Below are 12,663 nucleotides of genomic sequence, written 5' to 3'. Positions count from 1 at the left end.
ATCTTTCACTATTTATCAAGAAGCAAGGAACAAACATTGTGCTGATTTTAGTCTTTGTGGATGATAATGTTGGTAATAGGAAATATCTTGGCACTCATTGAACATAAAAAATCATCATTACACAAGGCTTTTAAGATTAAAGATATTAGTGATCTTAAAATTTTTCTTGGTATGGAGTTCAGCAGATCTGGAAAAGGTATTTTGATCAATCAAAGAAAGTACGCATTGGAGATTATTTCATAATTGGGATTAGGAAGTACAAAACCATCTTGGACACCACTAGAGATGAATATAAAGTTGACAATACATGAGTTGGATGAACTACAGGAAACTCATCAGATGAATATAAAGTTGACAATACATGAGTTGGATGAACTACAGGAAACTCGGATGATGAATTTCTTGACAATAAGGAACAATATTAAAGTTTGATAGGGAAAATGTTATACTTAACATTAACAAGGCCGGATATTGACTTCTCTATTCAGACCCTTAGCCAGTTCTTGTAGCAACCAAAGAGATCCCATTGGAAAGCAGCAATTAGAGTGATGAAATATGTTAAAAGAGAACTAGGTCTTGCTATATTATTAAGCAGTACTAGAGAAAACAAATTGAGTGTGTTATGTGATGCAGATTGGGCATCATGCCCCAATACTAGAAAGTCAGTTTCAGGTTTTTTGGTGAAGCATGGAAGTTCTTTAATATCATGGAAATCAAAGAAGCAAAAGGTTTCCAGGAGTTGAGCAGAAGCTAAATATAGAAGTATGGCCAATGTAATATCAGAAGTGGTATGGATCACAACATAGCTAAAGGAATTGGAAAATGAAGACAATGAACCAGTGATGATATTTAGTGATAGCAAAGTAGCGTTGAAAATAGCAGTCAATCCTGTGTTTCATGAGAGAACAAAACATTCAGACAAAAGATACAATAAGGGTTAATAAAGACAGAATATGTGAACTCTAAGGATCAACTCGCATATATATTAACTAAAGGTCTTCCTAGACAGCAACATGAATATTTGGTAGGCAATCTTGGTGTGTTGAATGTTTTTATACCCACCAGATTGAGGAGGAGTAATTAATCTAATGGAATTACTTGAATGTAAAACTGTTAGGGGTATTTAAGTAATTGTATAGTGAATTAGTTAGACTTCTTGTTAGTCAATTATGAGTGAATACGTGATTAGAAGTGTATAAATAAGCTTCACTACCTAACTGTAAACATACTTTTGATGCTTTTGAAATATATCTTTCATTCTCTTTTCTATGTTATGGTTCTCCATTGATGAATAGTGCTAGCCTCTGTATATGAATTTTAACAATATATGCTTGATTGTTGAAAATTATAAACCAAGAATCACTAGCATCACAGTAAATTGGACAAAACCTCAAAGAAACATATGGAAATTGAATATAGATGGTAGTCTCATACCTGGAAAAGGATTGGCTGGAATAGAAGGAATCGTTAGGGAAAAAATGGAAACATGGTCATGGCTTTTGCTAAATATACCCAATTTTCTACTAACAACTCTTGCAAATTGCAGGCAACTTTACGTGGAACTGAATGGTGCCAGGACAACTCAAATTCTTGCATAATTTTTTAGATGGATAGTCAAAATAGCAGTGAATATGATCAAGGGATTAACTCCAGTGACTTGGACTCTAAGGAAAACAGTGAGAAAAATCCAAAAGAAGATACAAAATATGAATAGCGAGATCATCCATTGCTTCAGGGAGGCAAATTGTGTAGTTGACGCTCTTGCAAGACATGCCACTACAAGGGACATGGATTATATATTCTCAAAGGAAGAAGACATGCCTGACTCAAATGTAAGACCAATGAGAATGGACACACTCAATCTTGCTTCATTTAGGTTTAAAAAAGAAAACACTCGGGATGGCACTACGAACCACCTTGAATGATAGTAATGGAAGGCTTATTCTATTTTATTGATAGAAAATGCCTTCCTTTCAGGAAACTCTCATATGAGATTCTTTACTTTCATTGAGTAAACTTCCTTTTTTTAGTGTTATTTGGGATGAGGTTTAAGCAATATGTCCCCCTCTCTCTTGTAAGTGATCTTAGTAATAAAAGGTCTATTATTGGACGTTTAAAAAAACATTTCTAAATAATTTAGTATAACATAAGTATCAACAAATATATATATATATATATATATATATATATATATATATATATATATATATATATATATACACTTGAATGTACATTTTATTTTGTAATTCATACTACCAAAAGTACTAGATCTTTTGAAATTAAATATTTAGAACATGAACTAATTGTTTAATAACAACGAAGTAGACAAGTATCATATTGGACCTATCATTTAAATTTAACAACACAAACACGACTTTGGGCCAGTAATAAATGAATTATTCCTACAAGTAAACTTTTATTTCAAACATTTTTTATTTTATTTCCTATGAGCATTTGATGTTGGTATGTAGATCTTGATTAATGTGAGATTATTCCACGTAAATTCATATAAGAAGAACAGAGCTTCCTAGGGGATTAGTTCAGGTATAGTGTAGAGAGATTCTTATACCATCACAATCCTTACGATTGATTCACACTACTCGTCCTTTCTTGACGGTTATGATTCTAAAGAAAAAGAAACCAAAATGCCAAAATAAAAAGTAGTGTCACTTTTTCGTCAAACGTTATCTTTTTTAAATGAGTCAAGGAAAAAAAGTAAAAAAGAAATTTGTGAGAAGAAGTTTCCATGTGATTGTACAGACAAGTTTCAAAGAGTAACAGTACTCAATTCAAGTTGGTGCCAAAATTTGCTTAATCAATAATAGAGAAAAAGAATGAAGAATTTCGGGATTTTCATTTCTAAGAGAGAGAGATAGAGTAACTCTTAGCCATGCAATCGTGATTGGAGCTAGGTAGGGTTAATGGATTTATCCTAATTTGTTTCAGCAAAAATAACTTACAATATTTAATTATGCAAGGTGAAAATATATGTATATAGTAATAAGTAGATAATCAACTTTCTCTTTCTCTGACTTTTTCATGTCTTTACTTCTTATTATTTGAACCTCTGCTGAAAATATTGCTTGTTGTGATGACCAAATAGAGCTGCACAAGAATAGGAAAAATTTAGTTTGATCATTTTGACGTTTTGATTCCTGTTGACCGTCGTCAACTTTTATTCCATATTATTTCAATTAGAAATTAACTCAATGGTTTGACTCACTCTCAAAACCCTTTGAGACTCATCTCGGCAAAAAATTAGACGCCTCATAAAATTATATTAAACGAAATATAATATTATTATATGGTTTGTCCAATTAGCCTACATATTTAAAAATACATAAAAATTGTATAGAGAGAATTTCTCCATAAACAAACTCTTTTAATGACTACATTGTGGATCTATTGTGTTTTTTTCCTTATGATCGAGAATTCTATTTATAGAGTTCGAAATTTTTCCTCTAAAGAAAGTATAACCAAATATGGAAGAGAACTATATTTTTTAAAAAAAATTAAAAACAATTATGGTAATGCTTTGACTTTCCTTCGGGGGAAAAGTAAAATTCGAATATGGTAAGAAAAATAAGAGCAAAACTCTAACAATTTACCCATTTTAATTGAATTTTTTTGATAAAACTCAATTTGCTTTATTCACTCAATCTTCATATATCACTGTTATTAACCATGATTAAATTGTGATATGAATTAACACTTGGAGTCATGTTCCCTAAAGTAAACAAAGGTTAACAATGCATGTATTCAATGTTATGAGCAGTATCGAGAGTAGAATTCATGCGCTAAAAGTAATATGCATTGAGTTAAAAAGTAGAGCCCAAGCCTTAAAAATTTAACACCCAAAGCAGCCACTCTCTTTCCCGTCATCATGTTGACTTAAGGGACAACCCGTTCTATGCAACTCCATCCCCACATCGCACTCAACACCATACGCATCGCTTTTCCCACCCTCTCTTTCCAACAACAACTTCAAGAGGCGATACTGCACCCTACACCCATACCAAGTGAACATGCAAGCTACCAAAACAAGGATCAGACCAACATTACCTAATAACATAGGGTGAACCTCCTAGGTAATGACTCAAATACGACTATCCCCTCCACCTGGGTAGTCCCAATCTAAGAAAAAAAATATAAATCTAGAAGAAATAAAAGTTGTCGTAGTTCTACTAAGGAAGAAGAGGACATATATGATGGAAGTTTAAGAGGACTTCAGGGTCATGATATTCAAAGAGAAATGCGTCAAGAACACATCTTTAATTGTCCCAACGATCTATCCAAAATCACAATTTGATGTAAGATTTTTTTGTAACTTTTAAATAGGAGTTACATAGTTGTGACGAATCTAACTTTGATGAATGGGAAACCCTTCAATGTGGAGAGGGGGATACAGGTGATTTGACCTACCCCGCCCCTTTAGTACAAAAGTCAACCCTCAACTGATCTAAAATCTTTAAATTTGAAACCATGTGGACGTACCATCCGCAAATAACCCATGTCATTTCAAAAGCTTGGAAGGAAAATAATAATATTCTCTGGGACATCTAACATTCATAGTACAATTTTTTTTTTTGAATGGAATAAAAATATCTTTGGAAATACTTTCTCTAGAAAAAGAAATATGTTCAAATGCATTAAAGGAAACCAAAAATCAGCAAAGTATACATCCGATAAAGACTTTGGGAAATATTTAGGTTTTTCAATCAGAAATAAAAGAAGCCCGATTAGGACCTCCAATTTATTATTGGCGTAAAACCAGTCACCTCCATGGCATCGATTCCATACTGCAATAAGCAGAAGAAGAAATCGGAAAGAAGAGCTGTAAAGAAGAAAGTCAAAGAGAAACAAGAGGCAGAGCAATCTGGACTCTTCATCACAAATGAGAAGGATTGAATTTTGTCCATCTGATTTAGTGACACCTATACATACTCATGCCATTCTAGAATACTTTGCTCACGTGATTAGCACACTGAAGAATATAAGTTTGTTAGATTAGTTATAGAGTAGGCAAATAAAGAAAGGACATGTGGATATTGAGTTTCTTTTTTTATTAGTTTTATTCTGTGTAAAACTTGTATATATGCAGGCTTGGAGATGAATGAAATTATAGAAAATTCCCAAACGTTTTCTTTTCATTCTTTCATTGTATCAGAGCAGTAGCTCAATCTAATCTATTTCTCACAGATTTACATCGTTCATTTTGATCTGTAATACAAAATGGATTAAGAAGAGGTTGTAACTCAGGTGTTGAACACGTCCAGTGTTTCAAAGACCAACACGATCGACATCAATCATCCCTATCATCTGCACTCTTCGGATTCGCCAGGAATGAATATCATCAGCTCTACCTTTGACGGGAAGGGATTTCCAGGATGGAGTAGGGCAGTGTTGATAGCACTCTCAGCCAAAAAAAAGCTTGGCTTCATCAATGAAGGATGCAAAGCTCCAGGTCTCGATACTGTAGAGTATGGCCAATGGATTTGTTGCAACGATATTGGTGATCTCATGGTTGAATTCACTTTCCGGGAAATTGGAGACAGCGTAATCTAATCCAAGACTGCCAAGGAGACCTGGGATAGCCTGGAAAGAAGATTCGAAAGATGCAACGAAGCAAAGATGTATCAACTGCAAAAAGAGGTATCAAGCTTTGTATAAGGTATGGGTGATATAGCAAATTACTTTACTAAACATAAGAGGTTGTGGGATGAATTGGATTCCCTTAGTGTCATTATATCTTGTTCTTATGTCTGTGTATGTGAGGGTAAGGGAAAGCTGGTTAAATCACTGTAACATCAGAAATTAATGCAGTTTCTGATGGTGTTGAATGACATCTACGCTCAGGCAAGAGAGAACATCCTGATGATGAGCCCTTTGCCGAGCATTGATGTTGTGTACTCTCTTTTGTTGCAAGATGAGAACCAACGAGAGTTTTATGTTAATGCAGACCCCTTAACCAACTCAGCAGCTTTTATGGCAACAACACAAGGCAAGTGGAATCACAGAAATGATAACCAAATGATGAGAGGAAATGCTCAATCACAGAAGTATGATAATGGGGAACAAAGGAATGGAAAACCAGTCCAAAGATTCAGGTCAAGGAAGTTTAAGTACAATCCTAATGTTACATACTCTGGAAAAACAGAATATGTACATGATAACTGCTACAGGTTCATTGGATACCCCAATGATTTTGAGTTCACTAAGACAAGGGAAAATCAAGGAACAGTGAAGGCAAATACAGTTGCAACAGAAGAAAAATCTAAAGCATATCAAAACACACAAGAGGATACAGCCTACAACAATTACAGCCAGTACATGAGCAAAGAATATACACAAATCTGGTGCAACAGGTTACAAAAGATGTCCTGAAGGAACATAGGGCAACACCAACGACTAGTTTTAGTGGAAATGCCATAGCTAGTACTATTGAGGAACTCAAGCTCATGTTTATCAGTTATTAATTCCTGTACATAGATTATTTATTTTAGTGCTTCTAAACATATCTGTTTTTACTCCAATTCTTTTCTGTTGCTCACTCCCCTTCCTGTGTCTTTAGCTCTGACTTTGCCTAATTCTTTCAGGATCACTGTGACTCATACAGGAAGTGTCTCTATTCTTCCAAATTTGACTCTGAAAAATGTCATGTATGTCCCTGCCTTCTATTCTTCCAAATTTGACTCTGAAAAATGTCATGTATGTCCCTGCCTTCAAGTATAATCTGATATCTGTGCATAGGTTGTCAAGTAAAATTAAATATAATGTGTTACTTACTCTTAGTGGTTGTGTGTTACAGGTTCCTTTAACGAGGAGCATTAAAGCTTTTGGTGAAGTAAATGAGGGATTGTACCTGTTGAAGTCTTCTACTATTAGCTATCAGTTTGTTTCTAATACTAATGTAGTTTCGATTCTACAAGGAAGTAGTTCCATTCCTAGTTCTTTCCTTTTTCTGCAAATGTAATCCCTCTGTTGATTTTTGGCATGTAAGGTTAGGGCATCTGTCCTTTTCTGCAATGAGAAAATTCAGTTTCATTGATTTCCCTTCTAAATCTGAACATGTTTGTGATATTTGTCCTAAAGCTAGGCAAACTAGACTCACTTTTCCAATAAGTGTTATTCATTATACAAAGCCTTTTGAATTGATTCACATTGATACTTGGGGACCGTACAAACCACCTACTTATAATGGTTTTAGATACTTTCTTACCATAGTTGATGATTATAGTAGAGGTACTTGGACTTTCTTGTTAATCTCTAATAGCAATGTTTTCCCTACTCATAAGGAGTTTCTAGCTATGATAGAGAGACAATTCCATGCCCAAGTCAAGTGCATTAGATCTGACAATGCACTGCAATTGGGAACAAGTATTCAGAAGACCGCTTTTCTTAAATCTCAAGGAATTTTGCATCAAACTTCATGTGTTGGAACTCCACAACAAAAGGTGTTGTGAAAAGGAAGCATAGACATCTATTGGAATTAGGAAGAGGACTGATGTTTCAATCTCACTTACCTATTGATTATTGGTGAGATTGCATATTAACATCTACATATTTGATTAATAGGTTGTCATCCAAGGTACTACATGGAAGAACACCATATGAAATTCTTTTTGATAAGCAACCTATCTATCAATTTTCGAGGAGCTTTGGATGTCTATGTTATGCTTCAACTCAATCTCAATAGAGAGGAAAGTTTGAACCAAGGGCAACAACTTGTGTCTTCCTAGGTTATCCACAAGGTAAAAAGGGTTACAAGTTGTTAGAGCTCAACACTAAGAAAGTTTTTGTTTCAAGGGATGTTCACTTTCATGAGCAGCAATTTCCTTTTGCCTTTGATAAATCTTATCACTCTCTTCCTCCCATTTTTCCATCTCATAATTCTACTATGGATATCCCAGAATCTGTCTCTTATCCTACATCCTCTCCACAAGCTCATGCACATCCTGATATTACATCCCCAGATACTGAGACATCCTCTCCTATCATTCCCAATGTCAGCAGTCCAACCCTTTCTTCCCTCTCTTCTTCATCTTCTCCCCACATCAATCAAGGGAGAACTCAAAGAATGCGACATAAACCTAGTTATCTAGAAGATTATTGTTGAAATAACATCCAACTGACTGATGTTACCAATGCATGTTTTGTCCACCCTAACCAGCCCACTACTTTCTCTTTAACTCTTTATCTCTTTCGAATCAGCATATGTTTCATTCTATTTCCGATGTAGTTGAGCCAAAGAAATATGCACATGCTTCTAAACATACTGGCTGGAAAGCAACAATGGATGCTGAATTAAAGGCTCTTGCATTGAATCACACTTGGGACATCCTAAAATTACCACCAGGAAAGACAACTTTGCCTTGTAAATGGGTTTACAAGGTAAAACACTGGTCAGATTGGTCTGTTGAGAGATTGATAGCTCGATTGGTAGAGAGGGTGGGTGTTCAACATGAAGGTGTTGATTTTCAGAAACATTCTCTCCGGTAATTAAAATGACAGCTATCAGGTGTCTACTCACGGTGGCTATCAAGAAAGCATGGCAGGTGCATCAATTGGATGTTAGCAATGCGTTTCTTCATGGTGAATTATAGGAAGAAGTATACATGAAGTGTCATGCAGGTCTACCCTCCATCATGCCCAACGACGTTTGTCTTCTCAGAAAGTCTTTATATGGGTTGCGACAGGCATCTAGACAATGGTATTCTAAGTTAGCTGGAGCTCTTGCTTTCAAAGGGTATACTAGTTCTATGAACGACTACCCACTATTCTTTGAGACATCTGGTTCTCTCACTCTATCATCGTTGTATATATTGATGACATCCTAATTACAGGAGAGGATATCTCAGAAATTAATCACATCATGCAGTTTCTTCATACAGAATTCAGAGTCAAGCATCTCGAAGACATTCACTATTTTTTAGGATTGGAAATCCTCCGAGAAAAACAGGGATTCATCATCAATCAACGCAAGTTTACCTTGGAGTTACTTGCTGAATTTGATTGTTCTAGTGCTGCTGTATCTTCACCGCTTGATCTATATTCCAAAATTCATGTCGATGACAGTCCCTCCATGGCTAATCCAACACTTTATCGACATTTAGTTGGGAAGCTCAACTATTTAATACACACTAGGCCTGATTTGTCTTTTGTTGTATTGACATTCAGTCAACATATGCAACATCCCTCTGAATCAGATTATCTTGCTGCGCTTCGAGTCTTGAGATACCTACGAAATGATCGAAGTCAAGGAATTTTTCTCTCCTCATATCCCACCTTTACTCTATTAGCTTTCTACGACGCCGATTGGGCCTCTTGTCGTAAAACTCGAAGATCTGTCAGTGGTTGCTTCATCACTTTTGGTGGTGCTCCCATTTCTTGGAAATCCAAGAAACAAGCTTCCATCTCCCTTTAATCCGCTGAAGCAGAGTATCGTTCTATGCACCATGTGACTGCTGAATTGGTTGGTACGTGTCCTTGCTGATCTCTCTGTTCCTCCATTCCTCCCTATCACAGTGAACTCCGATAGTAAAGCTGCCATTAGCATAGCCAAAAATCCAGTCTTTCACGAAAGGACGAAACATGTTAAGGTGGATTGTCACTTTGTGAGACAACTGCTGTCGCTGGTCTAATTACATTTCCCTTGGTTCTATCGAAGCATCAACTGGCTGATTTGTTTACCAAACCACTGTCTGGGGTTCCCAATCCCCATTTGTTGAACAAGTTGGGGGTCATTTCTTTACCCTCCAACTTGAGGGGGGTATTGGAGGGTGGACAAGCAAGGTTTGTCACTCTACTATGTATTGATGCATATTAATTAGCGATTAATATAATATACTTTATACCCATAATTAAAAAATATTACTTTGTTAAGCATGTTTGGATGAGGGTCAATGATAGAATCCTTCTTAATCTTTGAAGCTAAAACGAAGATAATATTAAAATTTAAAGATAACTACATTCAAACACTAACTAATTTTCTATATAGAGAACTCAGGGATGGATAGTACGAAAAAGGTAGTGAAATAGTACATGCTATTTTTTATATATATTAAATGGTTTTTTATTTTTCAATTGTTCTTAAAAATAAATGTTATTTTTTTATTAGTATTATTTATGTGATACTATTATTTACAAAAGTCAAACTGGATGAAAGAGTAAAATTTGAGGTAAGTATATTAATTTATATATAGGAATACGTATAACGTAAAACATTTTGGTAGATCACTTCATTTTTTTTTCATTGTAACTTTAGATCATTGTTATTTTGGACTTGACCATAATCCTTTTTGTTATTATTAATTTTAAAAAGTAGTTGTGTTGTATTGTGCTCATTTACAATGTGGTTTGTCTTTCCATTAACTTATTGTTTAGATGTGTTCTCTTACCAACATAATTTGAAATTTTAATATCAATGCCAAAATTTTGCTCACTATACTTAATTTTGTTCTTTAATTTTTAGTGTATAATTGTGGATTATCATGTTCTTTTTAACTACAATTTTCATTTTACAAATTTTACGTTTATTTTTTCAAATATTTGTACTAATAATATAACATTCACACTACTTTTTTTTATAGTATTATACATTTATTATTAATTAATACAATATTCACATGTAAACAACTGTAACGATCCGCTAGGTCGTTTTGAAAACTAGGACTAGTTTGACTCCTTTTGAAATTTTAAAGGAGTATTTTTAAACTATTAGATAACTATGAGTACCCAATTGATGAAACCTTTATTAAAAAAATAATTAGATAATAGGTTAGTGGAGTTTCACGGTTAATGATTTCTTATTTAGAAGAAAAGGAAAACGAAAAGTGGGGAGGCGAAACCTTACCACAGGCGACCAGCGAGAGGGAGAAAAATCGTAGCCTTTGTTCAGGTAAAGATATGAGATATTCATTCTTTTCAATTCAATATATAGTAATATATTGTCGGAGTGCTTGGGATTGTGTTATTATTTTATGTTATATTGATAATGGGTGATAAGAAATAATGGGTAAGTTGGTGATGATTACTAAATTATATTATATTGTTAGCAATTGGGTTAGTATTCAAAAAAATATATACATAAAAAAATCGATTGAATTCGAATAGTTAAATTGTTGCAGGTTATTGTTTTCTGGGATTTTGTCAATGATTGCCAATGATTGGAATTTGATAAATATTTTAGAAAATTGGCACTTATTTACAAATGGGTTTCTGCAAAAAAAAAAAATAATAATGTATATAATGATAATAGATTTTTTTTAATTGGAAATTTAATGGTGAAAGCTTTCTTTATTTATGTTTTATGGTTGAATTATGTAGTAGTGATGAAAGTGGATGCCAATCATTGGGCAGTCATATGCCAATGATTGGCATGGGGGATGCTTGAATTGGCATGGGGGATGCTTGAATTGGCAGTGCCAACGAAGGAAAAAAAAAACGTGAAAAGGGGGGAGGGGCATTCCACTTCTGCCAGTGGGTGGAAAGTTGGTTCATGTTTTATTCATATATTAAAATGCTAGTTTTTAATATATATTGGGATTGGTAATTAATTATTAGGTGTTATTTTATATGATCTAACATTGAATTTTAGTCCATTTGAAGAGGTTAGAGTTAAGTTCTTGGCTTGAAATTTAGCAAGTATGAAAAATTTAGCATACCAATATGTATCAAAATTTGGAGTTTGGTTGAAAATATGAGTGAGTTTTAGTGTCTATGATAGACATATAATAATTTGAATGTCTACAAAAAAAATTGCTTACTTACAGATATTGCAAAATTGGTAGATTGGGAACGTTCTGAAACCTTGCGAAAAGGAAAGGAAAAATCTTAAAAGATTCGTGGCACAAGTTCGGCATCTGAGGTATGTTAAGACTTTTAGACTTGTTGAAGGACGTTTTCCTAATTAAAGATTAAAAATGAAAATAGACAAAGGAGTAAGGGCGAAAGATGGGGTCTCGTATCAATGGTGTGACGGGCATTGGTACGAGTACCGGTGTTATAAAAAGGAAAATTTCTACTATAGAATGTGGATTTTTTATTTGAGAATGCCAAAGCATATGGGCATTACCTGATATATTATTGACTTGAAATTTTTGTGTGATTGTGTTTTCTTTATTACACCCGTATAGTTGTGATAATTGAGGTGGTTATGTATTATGTTGATATTGATTGAGTGAGATGCATCATTATCTCCTTATATTGAAATGATATTGTATACATGCATTGACATGAGATTGAGTATAAGTTGGGCACGTGGAGATCGTCCGTGCTGGGGATGGTGAGATGTTAAGATTGTAATTTGGGCACGTGGAAACCGTCCGTGCGGAAATTGTTTGATATTATGATAGTGCGTTGAGATTGTCCGTACAGACACGTGGAGATCGTCCGTGTCGGTATATGGATCTCGCGAGTCCCCCATGGGTCATGAACTCTCGATGTATTTCCGAAGAGTATCATGTATATACGGTTGAGTGTTTACTGGGTATTCTGAGACAATTCGTTACATAGTGTTATATTGCATTGCATTTCATCACATCATTTATTTTGATGATTATGTGTTTGTTTGGTGTTTGAAAAATACTTGATGTTTGATTACCTTTATTGATGGAACCTAAATAGTGAGTGTAATATATATATATATATATACTTATAAAATTT

At 34.3% G+C, this 12,663-nt stretch overlaps 1 protein-coding gene and 1 long non-coding RNA gene across 4 annotated transcripts; one reads left to right on the top strand and one right to left on the bottom strand.

The window, feature by feature from the left end:
- Window positions 1-5,119: 5,119 nt before the first annotated feature.
- On the bottom strand, window positions 5,120-9,806 carry LOC104648183 (uncharacterized). Its single transcript, XR_742257.4, has 2 exons — window positions 8,989-9,806; window positions 5,120-5,640 (listed from the first exon to the last, which is right to left on the bottom strand). It is a non-coding gene; the product is annotated as an uncharacterized lncRNA (long non-coding RNA).
- Window positions 5,531-7,048, top strand: LOC104648182 (uncharacterized). 3 transcript variants are annotated; one of them, XR_011210580.1, is made up of 4 exons: window positions 5,531-5,671; window positions 5,960-6,468; window positions 6,597-6,659; window positions 6,809-7,048. XR_011210580.1 is itself a non-coding variant. In XM_010325078.4 (3 exons), the coding sequence occupies exons 1-3, from the start codon at window positions 5,616-5,618 to the stop codon at window positions 6,971-6,973; spliced, it is 333 nt and encodes a 110-aa protein (XP_010323380.1). In that variant the 5' UTR covers window positions 5,531-5,615; the 3' UTR covers window positions 6,974-7,048. The 3 variants fall into 3 exon arrangements, 1 of the variants encoding a protein (XP_010323380.1); XR_011210579.1 differs by having other exon boundaries at window positions 6,597-6,708; XM_010325078.4 differs by lacking the exon at window positions 5,960-6,468 and having other exon boundaries at window positions 6,597-6,708.
- Window positions 9,807-12,663: the final 2,857 nt, after the last annotated feature.

The sequence above is a fragment of the Solanum lycopersicum genome, chromosome 7, assembly GCF_036512215.1.
Source record: "Solanum lycopersicum chromosome 7, SLM_r2.1".
In the NCBI taxonomy this organism is placed as follows: Eukaryota; Viridiplantae; Streptophyta; class Magnoliopsida; order Solanales; family Solanaceae; genus Solanum; species Solanum lycopersicum.
The sequence above is the reverse complement of the archived record's forward strand: the minus strand, read 5'-3'. Positions and strand labels throughout refer to the sequence as shown.

Coding starts and splice junctions, on each gene's coding strand:
- LOC104648182 (XM_010325078.4), top strand. CDS start 5,616: ATGCAACGAAGCAAAGATGTATCAACTGCAAAAAGAGGTATCAAGCTT. Junction 5,672..6,596: donor GGTATCAAGCTTTGTATAAG/GTATGGGTGATA, acceptor TAATTCTTTCAG/GATCACTGTGACTCATACAG. Junction 6,709..6,808: donor TTGACTCTGAAAAATGTCAT/GTATGTCCCTGC, acceptor TGTGTGTTACAG/GTTCCTTTAACGAGGAGCAT.